The 23,305-nt window shown below is 38.5% G+C and overlaps 1 protein-coding gene across 1 annotated transcript in view; it reads left to right on the top strand.

Annotated features, from left to right (window-relative positions):
• Positions 1-22,654, top strand: part of SPATA6 (spermatogenesis associated 6) — a gene marked incomplete at its 5' end in the record, with an annotated part of 38,209 nt that extends 15,555 nt beyond the window's left edge. Inside the window, 7 exons of the mRNA XM_010184491.1 lie at positions 264-542; positions 2,166-2,253; positions 3,738-3,778; positions 5,460-5,632; positions 15,531-15,630; positions 19,158-19,246; positions 22,474-22,654. Coding sequence (XP_010182793.1) covers positions 264-542; positions 2,166-2,253; positions 3,738-3,778; positions 5,460-5,632; positions 15,531-15,630; positions 19,158-19,246; positions 22,474-22,654 — 951 coding nt within the window. The remainder of the gene's footprint in view (positions 1-263; positions 543-2,165; positions 2,254-3,737; positions 3,779-5,459; positions 5,633-15,530; positions 15,631-19,157; positions 19,247-22,473) is intronic.
• Positions 22,655-23,305: the final 651 nt, after the last annotated feature.

Below are 23,305 nucleotides of genomic sequence, written 5' to 3'. Positions count from 1 at the left end.
GAAAGCTAACTGGGTAAGTATCAGACATTGAACCTTAACATCTAACATACAGTAATGTGTGTTTTAACGTCCTTCTGGTTTCAGAGAAAATGGTAAATACATTGTTGGTTTTTAAATTGCTGTTTGATTATAGTTTTGTGATGGGAGCTTCAGCTGACGTGGCGTATATTTCTGTTAAAATTATTAGTTCCCTGTTTGCATTATTTTCAGTGATCTGTGTTTTGCATCCTGTCAAACCAGGTAATTTTTCGTTCTCACTTTAGGGTGATTTGAATCGGGTACATCACTCCACCCCACATGGAAAATTGCAAACAAAGTTACCAAAGAAAAACACACTTTCACCTGAGAAAAGCAGGCACAGCGTAGCAACAAAGAGTTACCAGCGGCCTACAATAGCCTCTAAATCACATTCTCCATCTCCATACACAAAAAGACGAATGTGTGAGCTATCAGAAGAAGCCAGACAACGACTCGCCCATTTAAACCTTGGTCCTTACGAATTCAGAAGAGAAACTGATAAACCTCCGTTTGTAGTTAGACGGGTTTGTATTTTCTCTAAAGTGCTTCCAGCTTAAGCTCAGATCAAATATTGTTCTTTCACTAATAGTGCTCCAAAAATTAATTCAGCTCTTAGTTTAGATGAATAATTTTCTCTCCTTAACAGTCTGTCACATAGTGATTTAAATGTAAAATTAACTAAAATAAAATTTCTTTTATCCACGTTAGTAACAGACAAAGATCAAATTCTTTCATGAGTATCGTTGTTAAATTCTCTGAGGCCCCATTTCTTTTCTTCCAGCGCACTAGACAGGATAATAGGTGTATAAATTCAGCTTGGAAGTAATTGATATTAGTATTAAAAATTCCTGAATAAGACTTTTTAAAGAAAGGGTGTCTAGTCACATTATGAACACTTACACTTCCTCTCTTTCAACTTTTTTATGTTGGTATCCTATGATCTTTGAAACACTTCCTTTGCTCTGAGCTACATCTCTAGCACTTTGACGTAGAGTTCAGAACCAGCCTGACTTTAGCACCCACATGAGGACTTTTTGCTAACCATACGTGAAAAATCATTCTGATATTACGTACTTGTTTAAAGAAACTGTGTTGAAGTGCTTTGATATGAAGGGGCCAGATTTCCAGCCTCTTGGAAGATCATATTCTCTTTTTTTTCCTCTTTGTTTTTCTTTCAATTGCAACAGTCCTTTATTTTTAGAATACCACTTTGAACGTGTAGGGGCAGAGGTGAGATTGTAATGGTTCTGTGCTATGACATTATGATTTGGCTACAATTCTTGACTCTTCTCAGAGCTACTGAGATAATTTACTGTTTAATTAATTTGCGTCTCACTTTATTTGATTTTTCTTCTAGTTTATGTACAAATGAATTAATAATATTTAGTCAAATTCTAGAATTATTTTCCAAGTTTTATTCTACACATAGGTACCTTTTAGAAATCCAGATTAGTCTTAATAAGCCAGTAATGATTCATCAACCCGCTGTCTGTCTCTCTCAGATATTTTTCTTTTAACTCATTTTAATCAATTCTTCTGGCTTTTGATCTATAGATGAAGTTCACAGTTTAATTATAGCATCTTTAAACACTGACTATTGATTTTGATTTCTGCGTTATGTTTGTACAAAGAAGGAAAAAGGTTGTCTTTTAATGTACCATATCCTGGCTGTCATGGCCTTTCTAGATTGAGAATGCTGCTTTTAGAGCATCTTTACTGCTGAAGGCTCTTTTGGCCTGGAGATTTTGTGTTACATGGGCATTAAATTTAGATTAGGTTAAATGTAACTTTTTTAATTAGGTAAAGATTCATATCTCTCCTGGTGAGATCTGAACTGATTGGAATAAATATGAGATAAAAGAAGAATTGTTTAAAAAGATTGCAGATATTCCAGATGAAGGAGAAACTATCTGCATTTGTTTTCTTTGAACAATATGATATTCAGAGTTTTCTACATCTTTCTAGTATTGTTTTTGTTTATGCACAGTAATGCACATAGAAAAGTGTTGTGAAAATAGTTTTAAATAGTATTTAAAGAACAATAAAATATTTTAGAATGGACTAGATGTGATCTTATAGATGAAAACAGTAAAAAATGAAAATTGATATATCTGATACTAAGCATTTTAACGGTATTTTTCCTTCAGGTTGAACAACCAAGTCCTGGTATTAATCTTCATACCTGGTGTCCCACACGAGAAAGCACAGTGGAAGCCTGGACCAAAGTAGACCTTGGTTAGTATTTTCTGCTATATATCTTATTAATGCTTTTCTTTTCTGCAGTAGTTTAGTGAGGATGTTTTGTTTGGGGGTTTTTGTTTTGGTCTTGTATTTATTAAAAAAATCCAGTCTTTGATGGGGAAAGAGCTGTTCTTTATTCTTAGTAATAGTGAAAATACTGAATAAGCTACTGCTGCAAAAGGTGGTTTTGAATAGTACTTTGCCTTATGAAACTTGGAAAATAGTTCTACATGATATGAAAACAGAGGTAGAAAATACCAAAGCCCAGGTGGGTGCTGTGTTTCACTCCACCTGTTTTGATGAGTTGGATGGGAGCAGATCTGCACCACGGTCTTGGGGGTGTGTTGATCAGGCTTGGAGTATTGATCATTTTGAAGTCCTCTGTTTCTTCAAAAATGCATAATGTTTATTTTGAGTGTATTTTTGAGCAGCGGATCAGTGACTTACTATTATTAATGAGCATCCAGGATGTGCTTGAATATTTGCTTTGGCATTCATTGGTATCAGTAAGTGAGGGTTTAATAAGAGGTGGCAATATGAGGATTTTAATGAGTCTCATCAGTATTTGTTTCTTCTGTGTGCTCTTCCTCATTTTTTTTGAGCCTCCTCACTAATTATAAATTTTTATATAGCATATCATTATTAACTTGTTATCTTACATTAGTTCTTTGTAGTAGCACTGGGTGCAGGATTTTTAAAGATTTCACATTCCCTTTGGGGTCATGCTCACCAATCTGTAGTAGCTGGATAATGTAACAGACCTACTGTTGTCTGTTACCATTGCATCCTTACAAAATGACTTGGTGTTTTCTGGCCAGTGATTAGGAGACTGAATTCTACCTCGCTGTTAATAACCAGAGGATTCACTGGTCACCTGCCTGTGTCTTGAGGCTTAACTGCAACTTCTGGAAAAAAGCCAGACATAATTTATTGTCAGTCCCTTAGTGGTGAGGTGCACATTGACATAGGTGAAACATCCTAACTCAGTATGGACCGAACAGTTTCCCCACTTGTTTCCATGAGCTTTGTACTCACTTCTGTGGTTAACGGTAAGGGAAAGGAATAAAGAGGTGGTCGAAGAAGGGAGAGTTGGTCACTGGGAAGCTTGTTCAGAAAAGAGTAAGGTAGTGACATGTACATGAGAATTTCTGGAAGTGGTAGGGCTTGATTTTATATTGATTTAGACAATATCTTAATAAGATACACCATTTCCATCTGTGCAGAAGACAGTGCTCACACTGATTCATTATTATGAACATGGCATTCCATTAAATGTGAAGCCGTTGTTTTCACATAAAGAAAGCGATTTCCTAAAATATTTTGAGGAGACTTTAGAATTTCACAACTTAAAACAATCAATTGCTTTAGTACTGTTTGGGAGGAGAGGTAAGCTATTTTGTAAAAGATTTCATAAAATTTAGGACATTTGGATTTTCTTTTTAATTTCTTCTGGAATGCGCCTCTTTTTCTTTCTCCAGACCCTTCTCTTCTCGGCAGCTACAGACCCAAGAAAGCCAAAGTGAGTACTTTGAAGTGCTGCTGTTTACAGATTGTTTTTTAGGAAGGCCTGAGTAGGAAGGATTGTCCTACATAGGTATTTTCAAAACTTTATCGACTATAGTATAAAAGCAAGAAAAGGGACAATTTAAATCAGAACTAACCTGTTTTAGGCCTGCTGACATTATTTACAAGTAGAAATGTGAAACTTAACACTCTATAAGATATTCATGCCTGTAGGTACAGAACTTGTTTCTCCTTGGCATTAAGGCTTGTGACAAGGCTGTAGAAAAGCCTTTAAAGGCAGTTTGCATTTGCTTTCCCAGTCATTCTGAGAGCACACTTTATTCTGCAATTGTGTGCAAGGGTAGCACTGGTACAACTGGCAAACCACTTTTCTGTTATTTCCCACCCTGCTTTTTCAAATTTTAGCTGCTTTGTGTATTAAAGGGATCTGAAGATTAATTTCAGGGTTCCTATTGTTTTGTTTTGGGGGTTTTTGTGTTTGTTTGTTTGTTTGTTTTCAATTCTTTCCATTCGCATTTAGTTGTGTTTGCCTTTGTTCCTTAAGTACTGTAGAAATTGTGGGTTTAGGCATTTAATTATAAATGCCCTCTTAGATTTCCTACTGGCTGGGAAAACAGATGATAACAGGGAGGAGGAAAGAGAGGAAATTAAAAGCATAAACCTTGATATACGTTGAGCTCATTTTTGTCAGATTCTAAACTTTTATTAACAAGGATTGTAGTTTTGCATACCATGTGAGTCTAATACACTGTGCCACTCCTGGATTGTCCCATGGTTGTTTCTTATCTGCAGCCACGGAACAATCCAGAAGTGGCACAATTTTAGGAGCAGTCATTTTTTGAAGAATACAGATAGCTGAGCTACAGGTTAGTTCATCATGTTCTCGGTGCCTCTAATCACTTGTGATTCTCACAAAATCAGGACTGAAGAGAATGTAGCTCTTTCTTGCCAGGAATATAATATAGCTTTGTTTAAGAGGAGCTGTTTCCCAAAGCTGAGGAAAAAAGACCTGCAGCCTGGAAAGTGCAAATTAATAACCTGATTATTGTTGGTCTGGTTTTGTTGTGTTGTTTTGTTGTTGGTTTGGTTTTTGTTTTAATCTCAGCTTTGGGAAGCAGCTTCTGTAAAAGTCTCTGTTCCAGGTAAAAGGGGGTAAACCATGGTGACATTTTAGTGGAATGTTTCAGGTTAAGAGGAATTATGAAAGGCATAACCAGTATAGTGAAGAGTGAGTAGATGAGTGGACAGACCTGAAGTTTTCCCTTGAGGAACAGCAAATAATGAGAAAAAGGGTCAAAGAACAAGGGGTCCCATGTTAAGAAGGGGTCTGAGGTTTGTGTTGTTTAGACTCTCAGGCATAATTCGGAATGTCTCAGATTCCTGGGGAGGGATAAGCCTTTAAATTTTGCAGTCAGAAAAGGGGATAAAAGGCCTGTTACACCAGATTTTGCCATAAGGCTGTGTTGGATAGTGACAGAGTCCTCTGATGCTTGTTGATCTGATTTAGACCAGGGCTCTTTCTATGAAATGAGAGTCCTTGTTCTTTCTCCAACAGGCAGATACTTTTGCATGTTTGTGCAACTTCTAACCTTTTGGTTTGAAAAATAAAACCATGAAAATTATACATCTTGATATTCATCAAAATTTTTGGCAAGCTTTGGTGTATTTTTTTACAGGCAAAATCTACTCATGTAAAAGACTTTGACAGCTCTGATCTTTGCAAGGAGGATGTGAGCGTGGATCCGCCCAACAGACAGTCCTATTCAGGATCCTTAGAGCATTCATCACCTCCAGCATTTCAGAAGCATTCTCCAAGTTCTGTGTTAAATCGATCTTCTCTAAGGGAAAGGTAATGACTTGGTTTTGTTGGTGAAATTCTGGAATTTTCAACATGAACAGATCATAACTACTTGCATGGCTGTTGTTTGCATGTTTGGAGGTGTGCAGGCTGAAGAGACTGAAAAAATCTTTTCCCAGCAACTGCCTGCGGGTAGGAAGGCTCTACAGAGCAACGTGGACAGGCTGGGTTGATGGGCTGAGACCAATTGCATGAGGTTCAACAGGGCCAAGTGCTGGGTCCTGCATTTTGGTCACAACAACCCCATGCAGTGCTACAGGCTTGGGATGAGTGGCTGGAAAGCTGCTTGGCAGAGAGGTATCTGGGGGTGCTGGTCGACAGCCAACTGAATATGAGCCAGCAGTGCACACAGGTGGCCAAGAAGGCCAACAGCATCCTGGCTTGTATCAGAAATAGTGTGGCCAGCAGGACCAGGGAAGTGATCCTTCCCCTGTGCTTGGCACTGGGGTGGGGGCAGCTCGAATAATGGGTTCCGTTTTGAACCCTTCACTACAAGAAAAACATTGAGACACTGGAGCGTGTCCAGAGAAGGGCAACAAAGCTGGTGAAGGGTCTGGAGCACAAGGTATATCAAGAGTGGCTGAGGGAACTGGGGCTGTTTAGACTGGAGAAGAGGAAGCTGAGGGGAGACCTTATCACCCTCTACAACGACCTGAAAGGAGGATGTAGCGAGGGGTGGAGGGTTCGATCTCTTCTCCCGAGTAACAAGTGATAGAATGAGAGAAAATGGCCTCATGTTGCATCAGGAGAGGTTTAGATTAGATATTAGGAAAACTTTATCCACTGAAAGGGTTGTAAGGCACTGGAACGGGCTGCCCAGGGAAGTGGTCGAATTGCCATCCCTGGAGCGATTAAAAAAGGAGTAGCTGATGTGCTTAGAGACATGGTCTAGTAGTGGACAAGTTATATAGTTGGACTCGATGATCTTAAAATTCTTTTCCAATCAAATTATTCTATGTTGTCTTTTGACTTTTCCTCAGGTGCTGTGTTTGCTGTCACCGCTTTGCTTAATGAATCAATCCCAATAATATGGTCATAAAAGATTCTTTGACATCTCTGTTGCTAACCTTCTCTGAAACAGTGAAGCCTCAGATTTCAGGCTACCAATGTCCCTCTAAAACAGAGCACACTTAAATAAATACTCCGTTTCAGAGGTGATTAGACTCTCAGGAATGTAAATATAGATACAATTCAAGTAGGCTTGACGGGAGGTTCTTGGAAACCTTTTTTCCTTCTGACTATGGTTCGGCCCAGTGTTTGTAAGCACATACTTGTGGCTATGCTGTAGTTGAATGTGTGACTTGTGTGCTAACGTGTTTGGGTTAGCTTTAGTGAGTATGTTGTTTTCCAGTCTTCCTGCTTTATTGACATCCTAAGATTTTGTTTTGTTTGAGTTGAGGTGTGGGGCTCTGCAGCAATTGTGGTTTTATTAATGCTGTATTTCAATTAATTTTCTTAGTAGCCTCCACTGACCCCAGTGGAGTTGAGATGGAGACCATTTCTAATATCCCTTAGTTAGGTGGATTTCAATCCCTAGGTTAATATTTTGGGCAAGCCTCGCAGCTTCAGTGTCCCATGAAGGTGGGAAGGAAGAAAAATGTGAAAAAGCAATAGATTTTATTTCATGCTTAAGTCCTCCAGTCTTTAAAGGAGAGTCAACCTCCTGCTGAGCAGAGCGTGTTCTTGGTGTTCAATGATCCTACTGTTCTTCCCATTTAGTAAGTTACTAACTGACTTTCCAGGAGCAGAAAAACTATGTACAAAGCTGGGCCTGAACAAGCAAATACATAAAATAACTGAAAGAAGCTGAGGATCAAACTCTTCTCCTGTCCTAAATGCTGAAGTGTTTACTGAGGCCGTACGTGGAAATGTACTTCGGTGGCTCGTTCACACTCCATCCAGGCTGTTTCATCCTTGTTACCATTGGTACCTCAGTTAGTCAGTGCTCGCAGGGTGCATTTCATAGCCTACACACAGCCTAACGCTTTTTTTCAAAGTAGAAAAATTGTCTCAGTTTGTTTCTTTAGAAATAAAAATGACAGATGGCAGTTGAGGATTGAATTTTTAATGCTTATGAAGATCAAGTTGGTGTTTCAACATCATCTTCTCGTTGAAAACTTGCTTGTTTGTTGTTCTGTGTAACAGTATTTCTGAAGAGCTGTTATACATTGGTTAGGATGTATCTGAGGTTTGGAGGAGGTTTCTTTGCCGTCTTGTCTACCTTCCCACTCTCTCCTGACATGCTTTGTGCATTAGTTGTCCATGTCTGGGGAAGAGAGATTGTAATGGTGACTTTTTTATCCCCCTTTTTTCAACTGGACTCCTGTTGGAGGGAGTGTAATTTTAAAGCAGATTATATTTAAAACTGACAGGGTCCCTTATATTGATAGCAGGAAAGTCTTGTATGTTGTGAGCTGCTGTTACATGCATAGTAATTTAGTCATCTTGAAATTATCTGAATATTCTTGTTTTTTCTTTTTACAAGCCCCTCTCCAGAAGAGACCTGTGATCTTGTGAAATTATGGTTTTTCTTCGTATTAGAACAAATGTTCTCAGCTCTTTAGAGATGTAACATCTCTTTATGTTAGAGATGTAAGCATTTACTTTTGTCATCAGAAGAAAACTCAAAATGAGAAGGTAAAGGGCATAGTCTAAAAAATTGGATCTCTTTCATGCTGCTGAGATCACAATGGCTTTAGCTGAGTATGCTGAGAGCTGCAGCTGGAGTGACAAACATGGATCAGAAGTCAGTGTTTGGAAATGCATGCAAACACCACTGTTGCGATCATAGAAATACAGAGAGAATCAGTACTACTCAAAGTGTACCAGTGGTAGTGTATTTGCAGGAATACAGAGTCTTATCTCGCAGTGTTTGGTGTTTATTTCCTCAATTTTATTTTGAATTACAAAGACAAAGAGCTTAGCATATCCAGGCTATGTTTTTAAATGCTAGTCAATCCACAGTCAGTATGAAACTTGACTTCCCACCTAGACCTTTAGGTCCCTTTTTTTTTTAAAGTAGTGTGAAGTCAGTGTCTGCCTTTTTGGCAGGACTTCCCAGAGCACTGCTGAATAGTTGTTAAGGCACTGCAATACTTTTCAGTGATAAACAAACTGGGGTCTTGCATAAGGTCCTCTGAGCCCTTCTAGCAGTTTCCAGTCCCTTTCTGTGAGCCTGCTAGAGAGACCACAAATCAATCCTCTCTCCTTTTCCACCGTGTTTGAGCCAGTAGAAGAACTGTAAGTAGATTTTCTGCTGAACAAGGCAGCAAAGTTTTGAATATTTATTTTTCATACTTCATTCTTACATTTTTCATTATTTAGGTCACCTAAGGAAAACATTTGCTGGTGTTGCAGACCGACACTCGGCAGAGTGATGTGGCTGTACAACTCTACTTCTCATTTTGATTCTAGCCCCTGTGCAGAGCAATAGTACGTGCACACTCTTTAGTTCCTGCCCATGGCGTGTGGCCAGCTTCAGCCAGTGCACTTTGCTTGTCCCTACAGACTGCTTGGTTGTGCATAGATAAGTATCCTGTATGCTTTGTAAAAAAGCATTAGGCCTATATTCTCTCTGCTGTTGCAGGAAAGCAAAATTCAAGTCCAGTCCTTGCTTTCACCGTGTGTGTACGTCCTCATGCACTCCTAGAAGACTCTGTTTTTCCTGGGAACTTGCAAGTTAAGCCTTCCTTGCAGCACTGAAACCAGCAGCAAAGCACTCTTTGTAAAGAAAAGGAGAAACGGTGAGGTGGATTCTGTAAGGTAATGACAGAAAACCTCTGAATGGAACCATCTGCTGGCACAAGAGAAATTATTTTCTCAAGGGACCGCAGCAATCATAGTAGTATTTGACCATTTCTGTTACGTTGAGAGGCAAAGCTACTTCTCATGCATTTGGGATCAAAGGATTCTTTTTCCTAGACTGGACATGGAAGGCTTTTGCTTTTGTTTTTTCACCAGTAACCTGAAGAATAATCATTTCCAGAGTGAAATCCAGCTCTATGTCTTTTTTATGTTGTCCTGGATATACTGCTGATATGTGATCTTACCTACTATAAAACTTAACGAATATCTAAGTTTTGCTTGAAGACAGAGGTTAACTGTATGGATGAGACGCCCTTCTGTAATATTCCTCTATTGTTTTACTACCATCTTCTTACGTTATCTTTTTCCAAATACTAGGGAAATAACAGTGTGAAGTTAGCTAACACTAGTGATAGATGTAATGATAGATACCAATAGTTGATATTAAGGAAAGACTGGATCCTATGTGAAGTTCTTAAAAAGCCCAGTTTTTCAGAAGCTTTGGCTTCAGTGATCTTGAAATGTCACCCCAGGATCTTGGGTGCTAGTTTTGTTGCATAGCAAAATCCAGACCATGGGTAGTTCACCTAATATTTTAGTGAGTGGTGTGCATCCTAAACACGGTTTACTTCTGTGAGAGTGTTTTAAGTTCTGAGAACTTTCTACTACAGAGTACAGAGTGGACACTGAAAAATTTAGCAGACTTTTAAGAAAAAAAGCTTTCTCCAGAGAGGGGTTGCAACGAGGTGTCCTGTCTATTTCTACTATCTAAAATTCATTATTTCTGATCTTTTTGGAATTTAGTTTAGTAGTAAGGTTGTTCTTGAATCTTTTGGGTGTATCATTCTCACCTCTTCGGGAAGTTTCCTTCTTTTGCATTAAGTTAAACTCTGGAAATCACCACCAATCAGGTATTTCATACCGTATTATGCAAAACCGAGCAGTTCTTAAGGCTTATTTGAAATTTTTGACCAACATCTGTACTATTTGTCATCTTTATTGGTTGATTTTGCTGCAGTGATAGGCAAATTTGAAGTTGATTGCTGTCGCAGCTGTTTTGTATATAAATGAATACATTCCGAGAAGGCAGAAGGTAATGGAAAAGCTTACAAAGAGGATAAGAAGGTGTAGCCCATTTATGATGCACTGACATTTTAGTACCAGAATTAACTGAACTTTTTTTGGGGCAACTGCTCAGCTAGAGCATTCATCTGGCCTTCCTTGAAATCTCGTAAGCGGTCTGTCACTTTGGATTCACTTTTCACATGAGAATGATGTGTCTTCTCCCACTTTTAAGGACTAGATGTGAAGCATTTATGAATTTAAAAACTCAGCACTGAATGTATCTCTAGTGCTTCAAGGCCTAGCTGCAAACAGGGCTTTTGAAAGTAAGGGAAACTATTTAGAAAGGATGAGAAATGTTTACTTTTTAAAAATGTCTTACTGACGCAGAAGAGCAAATGGGTACACAGCTCAGCTGTCAGCTTCTGCTTCCAAATACATAGGCTGCTGTGCTTTGATTTAAGACCTTGTCTGTGTGTAATTGTTTCTGCTTCGTAGTAGTATCCTGGCATTGTGAAAGCAGCTTACTTCCTCTGCTGTAAATCCTTACATTCTTACAGTATTTGTATGTTTTAATTACATTTCAGGAACTGCCATATACCAGTATAGTCTCTCAAACACTTTTGCACTGCTGTAGCTACATCTGCACTGAGATTCCTAACCATCAGTCATTTTAAGAAAAAGCAAAACAAATTGTGTAATTTACTTAAGTAGACCAGTAAAACAAGTGTAGCCCAGCTTTTCTGTTGTGCCTCCATACGAACCAGTATATACTGAGAACCAAGTTCATCGTACTGAATTACCACTTCATGTCCTCTAAAATGAGAATAAAGCACGTTCTCCACTTACTCTGAATGCTGCATAAATGCCTACTTGGATATAAAATCTGTGAGGTTTTTTTTTCCATTTTGAAATTAAATATATTTGGTTTTCTTGAGGATCTCTCTTGTTCCATGTATGAGTTCTTGCAGATTGAGGTTTTTCAGGTTATACTTAGCTTTAAGAGTTCTTTCTCCCTCTTCTCCCCAATTACAGCAGTGATCTCTCCAATTGTGAAGCTGGTACTACAGTACTTCATTGATTTCTGTCCTCTGATAGTTTGTCCTTGTATGTGGTTTTGCTCAGCGTGAAGTCTGTGTCTTTGAATCTGATGAATTCTTCATGGAGGCCACAGGCACCGAGTTGTTCACAAAGCTAGGAGGTGTGCTGGGGGGGCAGGGGTCACCATAGGCATTGCAGATATCCTGCAGTAGGCTTTTGCATTGATTCTGCTGCTATGAAATGTATTAGTATCTCCTGATGAAATGTGATATTAACATTTTGTGATGTGCAAGTGGATGATTGGATTGTCTGACATTTGAAAATTCCTATTTATTACAGCTCTCAAGTTCGCAAGCTGCTATTTGACTAGAGTACATGGACGGACGTATCCTGTTTGTATTTCTAATGAACTATTTCATCCTAATGTATAAATTTACACATGAAAATAACTTTAATCTTTAGCACAAGATCTAGACTGTCTGCTTGGCTTCTGGGTTTTTTTCCCATCAAGATAGATGTTGTCTGTATGACCTTAAAAAAATCCTTATCTCATAAAAGAAAATAAATGCCTTTAGTCACATTACAAGGGAAAATGGTTCTGTTTCCTTGATCGTATTCGACACAACATCTTTGAAATTAATCTTGAGAAGTTCTCTGATTGATCTGGCTTTTTCTAGGTCACTGAGCTATATTTCCAAAGTGTTTATACAATCTATTGGAATCAATAAACAATTTAAGCTGATGCAACTGCAGAATGTTTGCAAGTCCCAAGGAAAATTGAAAGTATGACAAAGAATACAACTGTAGAAGTTTATTTCATTTATCAGGACAAACAGTCATTGAAATGAAATGACTTTCCTTTCTACATTGCAATATGATAGTGACACCTTAATCACATAAATGAGTAGCTAGTCATTTTAAAAACACATTATTGGTGACTTTGGGGAAATGGAATCCCTTTATTTATACTTTAAGAAGCTGTGCTCTAAAGCCTATTTTATAAAATATTTCCAATAGGAGAGTTAGAATATCATCAAAAGGTTTCACTTAAGATTGTGGTTGTTACATTTCAGGCATGATTTTATTTTAGTTTGAGTTTTGATTGGTAGAAATATCAACATTATGACTTTAAATCTGGACTACACTCTATAGTTACTACTAAAATTTTACAGTAACAATACTCAAAAAAATAATTAAAAAGACGCTGATACTGCTTTTAATCACACCTAAGGTTTTGATTTATTTTCCTTTTTTGTTTCTTTTTTTGGTAAATTAAGTCTGGGGTGTGTGTGGGAGTAACATTCCTTATACCACAGCGCACACTAGTGGATCGATCAATAAAATCACCTGAAGAAAGACATCTAATAGTTCTTGAATTAAGTACTTAGATCTTCTTTTTCTTGCAGACATAGCCACGTATTTTCTAAATGAACACAATAGCAAGCTGGGTTTTCTTTTTTCCAGAAGTAAATACATTTACCTCCAAGGATATTTGTAAATTTAAGATTAATAACAATGATCTGAAATCTTACATACGAATTTCATAAAATTTATTTCCCAAAGGCAATCTATTCCAGCTTCTCAGTGCCAGCAACCTGGATGTTGGAAGAACAGCAGCTGCTGTATAAATAAGAGAAAATGCCATGACTTCATGGGTCTGTCTTTTATTTGTCAAATGGGAAATGACTCACTCTTACAGCATCTAGGATGCACATTTTTAAACATGCATTTTGTAGGTTGTTTAATATTAGTAAATGTTTGTAAATGTTAATGGGAAGTCATAAGATGATAGTACCGCTCCAGCCCCCTTCTAGCCTCTCTTTTTTTTTTTGAATACTGGGGTTTTTTCACAAGCTGCGTTTGACTGTGTTAGAGAAATGAATGTTCCTGCCTGCTTAAGAGACTTCTCGTTCTTCAAAGGCAATGCTTTCCTTCCCTAACAAAATTCACAAACCATTTTGCTTTCTTTTAGGAAAAGTTATGTGAGGTCTTTTAGTGCAACAGATTGTTCAATTCCTTTGCATACTAGAGTCTAGCAGTGTGGATCTGCCATGCGTATTGTTGGGTTTGAAATCAGTTGTGAATGTTCAGGATGCTCATGTGAATGCTATAGGCAGCTTTGTGAAAGTTCTTGCCTGTGATGATCCAAAGACAAACGACATTAATCGTCATTAGAAATACGGAAAATACATCCCACTATGGATTATATGATCCATTCTTCCAATACTGTGTAATTTCTTCCAATACTGTGTAATTTCTTCACACCCTTTCTTGAAGAAAAATAGAAGCATTCAGAAATAGATGGTTTGATTTAAGGAAACCCATAAATAGACTGAAAATATCTGGGCTCTTTAGAACAGAGAGGTTTCAGAAAGGTAAGCAATAATAAGTGAGTCCAAATAAGTTTATTAGATACAAGAAAATAGAAGAATGTTACTCAAAAGCAGATAACTGGTCTCGTTCTCTTATATTTCTATCTCTGGTAATAGAAGGAATGGCCTGAAACAGTGCAAAATGCTCCCAGCCCTACCTGCATCCTTTCCATTTTCAGGATCCTGCTTCCATTAATTTTAACATTGCCAAGTTACTTGTTTTGAACTGAAGCTTTCACTGTGTACCTGGTTTGCCTTTTTTGGAAGGATCTGTACTGTTCTTTATCTATATTGAAATTTCTGAGAGCTTGATGGAGGTAAACTAAGCCAGGCAGGATCAGATTGGGGATTTCAGATAGACTGAATAACACAGGGAACGTGATAGATTGGAGAGAAGAAGGCAGAAGGTCTGTCTCAGTCCCACAAAACCATCCAGAGCTCAGTGTAGAATCTCAGACCTCAGTCATGGTGTTTCTCCACTGCATCAAATTTACTGTGAAAGCACATCGCTGTTTCTTGTGCTCCAAACCATTCGGAGGACAGGAGCCCAGTGCTGCTGTTGGCTGTTGCTCCACTAGCTCCAGTTGCAGCAGTACAGCTTGCCAGCTTGCAGCTTGCCTGATGACCCCTATTCGTTTTAGCATGGTACCACATCATGAGTTTTTATGTTCTTGCTGCAAAGTCAGCCCTGTTTCTATCCACTGTGATAAGACTGTGTAAGTAAACTTCTCATAACTTTTCTCCAATAATTCTTTCCCTCTTTTGGTTTGTTTGGGGTTTTTTTATTATACATTTTTTTCGGTGTATTAAAATGTGAAGGTTGGTATGTAAATGATCCTGTTCTTAAAATCTCAGTTGCCTCCTTTAACAGTCTATGAATAACTATTGATATGAAATTTCTGCCAGCTTCTGAACTTGCTGAGGAGGATGAGTTGGTTTTGTTGGTGGTTTGTTGGTTTTTTGTTGTTTTGAGTTTTTTTAGTACAGTGGGAAACAATGTGCTGCAAAGCATAAAAGGGTAAAGTCCAAAAGTACCTGCTGGGTTTAAGTCACTCATACCAAGCAAACTACCCGATTTTTAATGTATAAAAAGCAACTTAAAATGTAGTTCCATCTTGTGAAATAAAGATTGTGAATTTGCAGGGTTTTAACTGCACAGGCTTTCTAATTTGGATGTATTGGAGTTATCTTCCTGTTGAAATTCTTTTCACTGAAATAAATCATGTGTGTAGGAAGTATTCTTCCTTTAAAAAGAGAAAAATTAAACCTGATCACTGGGGATAGAATAACTGTATAGCTTTTATATCCTGTAGGGACAATACAAAAGTTACGGAGATATTAAGTTACAAAATCATCAACATTTTCTATGTTTTGCATCTTCTGTTGGCATGGTGGATGCATATAGTTTATGTACTGCTTTGAAATGTTTCTTTACTTGTACCCCAGAGGAGGAAAGGAATCAAATCTATGACACTGTTGTATGTTCCAAGTAGAAAGAAGTAGTGCATGCTTCATAATTTAAAAAAAAAAATAAATCTGAGTCAAAAGCACATTTCAGCTTTTCAACAAGAAAATACTTTTTCTGTTTGTTTTTTCCCTTCCTCTTGCAGATTTAGCTCTGGTTGGCCTTCACCAACAAATGGAGATGAGATCCATAAAAGAGTGAAAAATATTTTAAGGACGCACAGTGTTAGACAGCGCCTAACGTTTGTAAGTTTGACTGTGAACTGAATACTTTCTTTTGTCCGAGATGGCTGAGGAAGGGAACTGTGCCTGCGGTCTTGGATTTATTATAATGCTGTTCTTTGAGGCAGCCTTGATTGTGGAACTATGGATTCAGTGTATAAACTGAACTGTTGCACTCTGACTTCAGTAGCCTCCTTGTGTGTAGTCTGTATGGACAGCTGATATAGGTAACCGTTTCACAGGGTATTGACGACGATTATCAAGCTTTTTTATATCTGGTTCTCCACTTCCAATTGAAGCAAAAAAATATGTTACAGATATGTAGAACATCCGGCCTTAACACGTTGTGCAGCTGCACATCAGCAGCTGCTCGTGTCCAGCTGTTTGTAGAGCTAATGTTATTCTTCAGATGTGTGCTTTTTTTCCCCTTAATTACCTAGGTTTCAATGAACAGAGCTCTTTATCTAATGAGATTATGCCCAGCATCAGAGTATTTTGTCCTTGAGTCTGATGGAAATTTGAAGTGTAGCTTTAGCAAAAATTTTTCTCTCTCCATTGCAATCGTACAAAATCCAGTTGTAGCACTGGATCTCCCTGGCCAAAGCATTGTACAAACTGAGTAATAAGGTTGTTCATCTGCAGAGAACTTCGGGTCTTAAGTGTGAGCTGAGGTAAAAGAAAGGTAGGGTAGAAGGACGTAAAGATGAGAGGTAGTTAAGATTAAGAGCTCTGAAATTATTATTTTTGTCTGACATTCTAACTCACAAATGTTATTGATTGGTTAGAAGAGACATGGATCTATCAAAGTGGAGAAAGACTTCTTTTTTGCTTCAGTTTCTCCTCCTAGAAAAAGGAGTGTTGACAGAAATCTGCTTTTGAGTGTTGCTGCAATTTTAAGTTACTGCTGTCCCCATCTGCCCACCTTTCCCCTCTGATGTGGTTTGCTGTATCAGTGGGACACATGATAGAAGAGCAGGAGAGCCCTGGCCCTCCAGGTCGCACTGGAGCGCAGAAGCGGCAGGCGTGGCAGTGTGCTGGCACATGAGCTGTGCCGGCTGCGGTGCGGTGCCTCCACTGGCCGCAGTGAAGCCGTGGCAGTGGGCTGGGGCAGAAGTGAAGGTTGTTGTCTCAAACCATTGGTGCAAGATTTGTATACAAACATGATCTTGTGGGCTGCTGACTGTCAAATAGAAGATGCCCATCACATTTTTCTGCGTTTCAGCCACTCCAGAATAGGTACAAATCATGTCAAAAGCTTCTCTGATGTTTCAATGAACTTAAGATAACAAATTGAATTTCATGACGGTCCAGCACCTACATGTAATGAAAGTTTGCACAGCCTGAACTATCTCCAGTGGTCCTTGACTACTTTCCTTGAACAGTAGACCATGACTTTAGAATAAAAGATTTACTACTTTGTGGGGAGAGCTGGATGGCTGGTTACATGGTCTCTCCATGCAGTCGTAAAGACTATCAAGTATAATAAATGGTAAAGGAGAATTTGATATTTTCATTCCTATTTGCTTATTTTACTTACATAATTTAAAACATTCTGCTCTAGAACGACTTACACGTATGCTGGCATTCACCTGTTACTGCAAAACTACTTTTATCGCACAAATGCACATAAATTTGCAACCATGGTGTTAGATTCTTGAAGCATGGTACTTTTTGTTGATTCTCTGTTAGTGCACCTTGTCGCTTCCAGTATCAAACCCTTGCTGAATACTCAGAGGGATTAAGAATCAGAGGTGATGCTTTTCTGTTTCCTCTCTTGTTTGAAAACCTCATGTTTCTGTCCTAAAAAATCCAGATATCAGAGTATTGGGTAACATTTTTGAGTCTTTAATTACCAACCTGGTCAGAGCAATGCTGGAAAAGGACCATTTTTCTCACTCCATTTTCTTCCACTGAGCAAAGAGAACTCTTATGGTGTTTGGTAATGGTGTACAGCTAACCTGTGAAAACTGTTCTAACAGCAGCTGATCTGCTTAAAAAAAGAAAATTAGGTCTGCTCACAGTGAGTACTGTAAAATACACCAGGATTGGTTGTACTTCCCCAGATGGCCCTAAATCTAGGCTGCATTGTTATGCAGTGGATGGATGAGGTAAAGGGGTCATCTTGAAAGAGAGGGAATAGTAAAGCAAGAGCCCTGGTGAAGTGTTGAGTAGAGTTTGGCTTCAGTCTGGATCCTCTTCCAAACTTTGAAAGGCTAAAAATGTCTCTTACTCTGTTTCTTTCCAAAGAGCCTAATGCTAAATAACCGTTCCCAGAAGCATCCAGCTGTGTTTTCCAAAATTTCGTTTCCATAGTGCTCTGTAAAAATAGTGTGACTGGAGCTCTGCTGCAGATTCCTTGGGGTGTCCACTGTAGCTTTCTGCTGTGACATTCTGACAGTATGGTAATGTTTCATCTTTTTTTCCTTTCCAGAACACAGTTTGCCTCTGGCAAGTGCTGCCGAGTTTTATTTACCACTGTACCCCATTTCCTCCTCAGTGCTTTGTAGTCTGTGACTGCTGAAGGAAGAGAGTTTTCCTGTTTACAAACAGACTTATTACCTTGTATTTCACCACAATAAATTGTTAGGTTTTTCCCCATCCGTCCACCTGCCATTCAGCTTGCTCTGCATCTTATTGCCATCTACCACTATACTTATTATCTTTTCTCCCAGTTTTGTGTTACCAGCAAGTGTGATTATTTTTACTGCAGTCTCTTTTCCCAGTTATTTCTTCTGTAGCATGAAGGATTATTTTGTTTGCTAATCTTTACAGCAATTGGCTTCTGCTAAAAGCATTACTTAATATTACCTCTTAAGCAGTGTCTTTGCTCTTTAGAGTAGAGTGGATGTGGTTGTGTGGTAGAATTTCTACCATCCTGTCTCAGGTGAGCAACTGGCTCCCTTCGTATGAGGTGTTTTGTTTCTTACTTACCTAAGAGGGCAAATATGGGTTAATTAATGTCTAGGCAGCATTTGGAAGGGAAGACTGCTTTCTAGCGACTCCTAAGAATACCACTGAAGGGTCATTAAGTGTATCACAGATAGTTTTTAAAGTTGGATAAGTATATTCTCAGCCCTGTATATGGAATCAAAGTATTTGGATGTGTAGAATGCTTCTGTCTGGTAAAATGCATTAAATGGATAATGGTGGCTCATTATAAAAGCTAATAAATAGAAGATTTTAGGTTACTTTCCCCTATTGTGCAAGAAACAAAAGTAACGCAGTGGCCACAGTTGGCTGTCTGGGGTGATTGTGAGCAATGAACATGTTTGTTGGGGGTTACTGAAGCTTGTGCTGTCTGCAGAGTCCTTTGGATCAACACTGTCTAGAAATTCTTTCCCTTTATTACCTGAAAATTATTAGCTGAGTTGTACTCAACTTAATTAAAAGTGTTCATAAATGGCATTTGGCTTATTACACTTTGTCCCTTTCTCCCCCAAGAAATGTAAGCACTTTAATAGTCTTCTACTAAATGGAAAGAAAGTGTTTTTGAAATGAGATCATTGTAATCAGAAACCAAGGTAATGAGAATTTTATTTTATTTTTTTTAGGATGAGAGTAACTCATCAAAAGGAGACTTGACTAAGACAAAAGAATCTTCACATAGAGCGCCCTTATCCATGAGTGAACTGCAGAGCAGGTAAGGAGTTTTTCTCTTGCCAAGACAGAGCAGTCATACTCACGATATTGCCCTTTAAATTTAGCTAGAAGTTTCTCTTCCTATTTTGAGCTGTGCTGTATATTGCACTGGGAAAAGGCTTCTGTAGGAGTTAATCCTACCAAGCTTCTTCACCTAACAGCAAAATACAGTTGACTGTCATTATGCCTTTCGTACTGTTTGGCTCTGTATCAGAATAGTCTCCATAAAGCACTGATTTTGGAACTGGACCTGGTTGTAAAAACGATCCTTGCACAGCAGGAGCAAATGTCACTTTAAAAATAACCAGTTGGTTATGTTTTGTTAAAACTATGGGAGAGCAAAAATAAGTTGAAGTCTACTTGGTAATGTGGTTTTGGGCTGGTTTGCTGTTTGTTGTTTTTTTTTTCCCCAAAGCTCGTATTTGGAAAAGAGAAGCATCTTACAAAGCACAGCAAATGTATATCCTAGGGTCTAGTGATTCAGCATGCCATGTTTCAGGAGACATCTTGAAAACCTGAGATCTTGGAAACTTGGTTTATGTAGTAGTTATGTAGTTATTCTGTGTACTCCTCACATATATGACTGGGGTTTCATTCGAATATTTAACTTAAAGGACACCAGTTGAATTGATTTTGACAACTTCTGTAGTGGAAGTTGTAAATATTGATAGTCTCTGTTTATGCACATGGTATTGTGTAGAACACTTCAGATACTTGTTGGAGCAAAGATTTTTTGTTGGAGTAAAACATTTTTGTGTTGTATGGCTTTCCTGGTTTTATTTATATTTTATTTTTATTAAGAGAGAAGTCCTAGAACTGCGACGCTAAATTTGAGAGGTCTTGATGTTAGTGGAAAGAAAGGTTTTGTTTTTATTATTAAATGTGGTGCAATATTTTGTAACAAAGGCTTCCCAACTCACCACTGCATTCTGCTGAAAGGAGAGTAATTCAATATGGGTATCATAGGGAACTTCTACTTGCAATTAGTAAGCTCTAAAAAATTCATTTATGATTTGCTGGCTTTTTTAAAAAGTCCTGTAACTTGTAGACACCTCTGCGCAAGAGATCCAGTTAGTCTTAGATTTTCACATCTAAGTGAAGTTGCTACTGGAGTTGTTAGTATTTCTATACCTGTTCTCGCTCCTGTGTTCTGCGTGTAGCCTTTTTGCTCCCTTATCCTTTGTCCTGACAGCTGCTGCAATTAAATTGTGTAGGATGTGTTTGTGAGCGAGAAAGTGTAAGGTTTTGTTTTGAGGCAGCTTTGAGACTTTGAAATTGATGCTGAAACTGCAGACCATGAAAAAACAAATCCTAATGCTACAGAATCAAGCAGTGATGGGATATGAAATGCCGCACTCAAGTTGAGGAAGGACTGCTCCCGCGTTAGGAGCTGGCAGCTCTAGTCCCATTCGCTGAAGGGTGAGACATAAAAGAACTCGAGGACAGTCTGATTGCTGAGTGTTTGCCACAGTGCTCATAAACAGGATACAAGGACAGAGACAGAGTTCAGAGAAGGACATGGTACTGTCGACCCAATGTTGGCAGTAAAGCGGATGATTGAAAACCACTGGGAGTGAGGAAAAGGTCCGTGTTTTGTGAAATATTTAGTATATGATTCACTCAGAAAAGAACTTCTGGGACTCTTAAAGGAGATGTATGAGGGAACAAAAGCATATGACAGGTGTTTCAGAGCAGGGAGTTGCGTGCAGAAATCGTGCTGTTAATATGATTTGTGAGTGTAATTCCCAGATTGCTTAGCTCACGGTGTCAGCTGGCTTCCAGTTGAGACAGGAGAGGGACTGTTCTCGAGCTTGGCTGTATCTGTCCACACCAGTGCTGCGTATCTCCTGTGCAAGGACTGGCTAATGGTAATATATACACACCCCCCAAAAAGAAAGGAAAATTAAGCTTATGTCTTTTTCAATACTTGAATAAGGACCTTGTGGAAGTTACCGTTGTTTTTTGAGTCTTTACTGCGGTGAAAGTGGTTGGACTTTGAGTGTCTTTATGTAGGTTTAGCTTTCAGTAGAACAGGCAAGCACAAGGCTGACTGCAGGAATAAGATTCCAAGGAAAAGAGCGTCTGAGCTGTTTGTTATAGATTTACAAGTGCTGCTCCTGGTGCTGTGCTTGGCTTTTTGGCCTGAGAATTCTCCATATACTTACGTGCTTACTGATACTAACTTGAGGACAAAGTTTTAAATACTGGTTTGACTGTAGTAGATTAATAAATTATATGTGTATAAGAAAATTTAAAATTTCCCTGTGAAATGTAATCCGTTTCCTAAAAGTGAAGATGGTCACCATAAGCTTCGTATTTCCAGTTTCATTTCAGACTGAGAACTTTCACAAAAGACTGAAGGATAACTCAGTCCTAATTTTTAAGTGTCTTAAGTGCCTAAATCTCTGAGCAGATGTGGAAAATGGCACCGCAGTAGTAATTTTTTACTTGGGATTTTTTGAGCTACTTGCTTCTTGCTTTATTACAGGATAATGGCTCATTTCATTGTATGACACAAGCCTTTGTTTTGAAAGTTTCCAGAGAAAGCAAACAGTCATGAAGTTTAGATATATGTACTTCAGATTTGTCAGTGTTTCATAATGATTTTCAGAGAATAAATTTCACTTCATAGATCTAGGGAATAATTTCTCAAAGCAACTGAAATATGAGCCTGTATTTGTGTTTAGTATTAAAACAGTGACACAGAAGATGGGGTGGGGAAGGAGCACTCGATTGCCACTATATCATAATGTATTTGGTTGAATACTTAATCCAAGATGCTTCCGATAGAGCACTTTACAGCTGCAACCACAGTAATTTAATATACCTCTGATAGATTGTCTTCATATTGAAATAGCTACTTGTGGTTACATTTTGACCTTCAAAGGACACACAAATCCTACCGTGCTGCTCTTGCATAGGCTTTGTGCCTAGTCACACTGCCTGTCAGAATACAGCAGAATTACTGCATGCTCTTTGAAAATTAATTCTGTTTCTGTTTGGGAGGTATTATCACGTGCACTCAGGTAAGTGGGGGGGAATTCGTGTGAATGAATAACGTGGGGCTCCCATTTCTTAGAAGTAGCTGCAGTGCAGTTTTTTTGTCAGTTTGTGAAAGGTAATTTGTGATTAGCAGCTCTACATTTGGGTTTCTGCTGGTATTGTGCCTCTGAATCGTCTTCCTTATCTTGATTTCATCATTATTTCTTATCTTCTTTCTGTTGACAGTTCGCCAGTGGAGCAGAACGCTACTGTTCACTTGGATAATAGTGACTATCGGTCTGGTCGTGCAGCCGTATACAAAGGGAAGCCTCACAGAGTGATCTTCGAAGAGAGCCTTGAGAAAATATATAGAAACATGTATCAAAAAGCTACTGGCACTGTTTCAGACCAAAACTCGCACTCTTGATAGCAATTCACCTGGAAATGTGCAGTAAACAGTGTTCATATTTGTACTGAGACCTTTTTTATGTATCAAATATTTGTACTCTATTTTTAATATGTAATTATGATCGGGTAGGCTTTTGGAGAAATGGGGTTTTGACCTGGGTTGCCAAAAGGAAACTATTAACATCCCCCTGCCCTCCCCCAAACTCAGCAGTAACTAAGTGTTAACATCGTTTAATCAAGATGGTGTTGCTTCTTTGGGGCTATGAAAAGATACCCATTTGAAGAGGACATTCCTATCTGACATCAACTCAGGTTTCAGCTGCAGTCAATTCTTATTAAACAATTAAAGCTATCTAGTAACATAAACAGAATTGATTGAAGAAGCAGTATGCCCTAGTGTTCAGAGAGGGGGACTAAAGAGGAAGGTGAGTATGAGTGTTGATTTAAAAGCATCCCATCTGGGACAAAGCAAATTGTTTTCTAGAAAATTGCCTTTGGACTGTTTATTTTTGAGACGGGCAGAAACTCTGATACTGACGTAAAGACATGCTTTCAAAGTAGTTTCAAGCACCTTCAGTCACTAATTTTCTAACACTGTCAGATTTTAAAAGAAACCCACTCAGCCCAGCAGCCTTTGTATCAGAAGAGAGGTCACCTACACACACATTTA

The sequence above is a fragment of the Mesitornis unicolor genome, unplaced genomic scaffold (genome assembly GCF_000695765.1).
Source record: "Mesitornis unicolor isolate BGI_N332 unplaced genomic scaffold, ASM69576v1 scaffold385, whole genome shotgun sequence".
Classification (NCBI taxonomy): domain Eukaryota; kingdom Metazoa; phylum Chordata; class Aves; order Mesitornithiformes; family Mesitornithidae; genus Mesitornis; species Mesitornis unicolor.
Note: the sequence above shows the minus strand (reverse complement) of the source record. Positions and strands in the feature narration are given on the sequence as shown.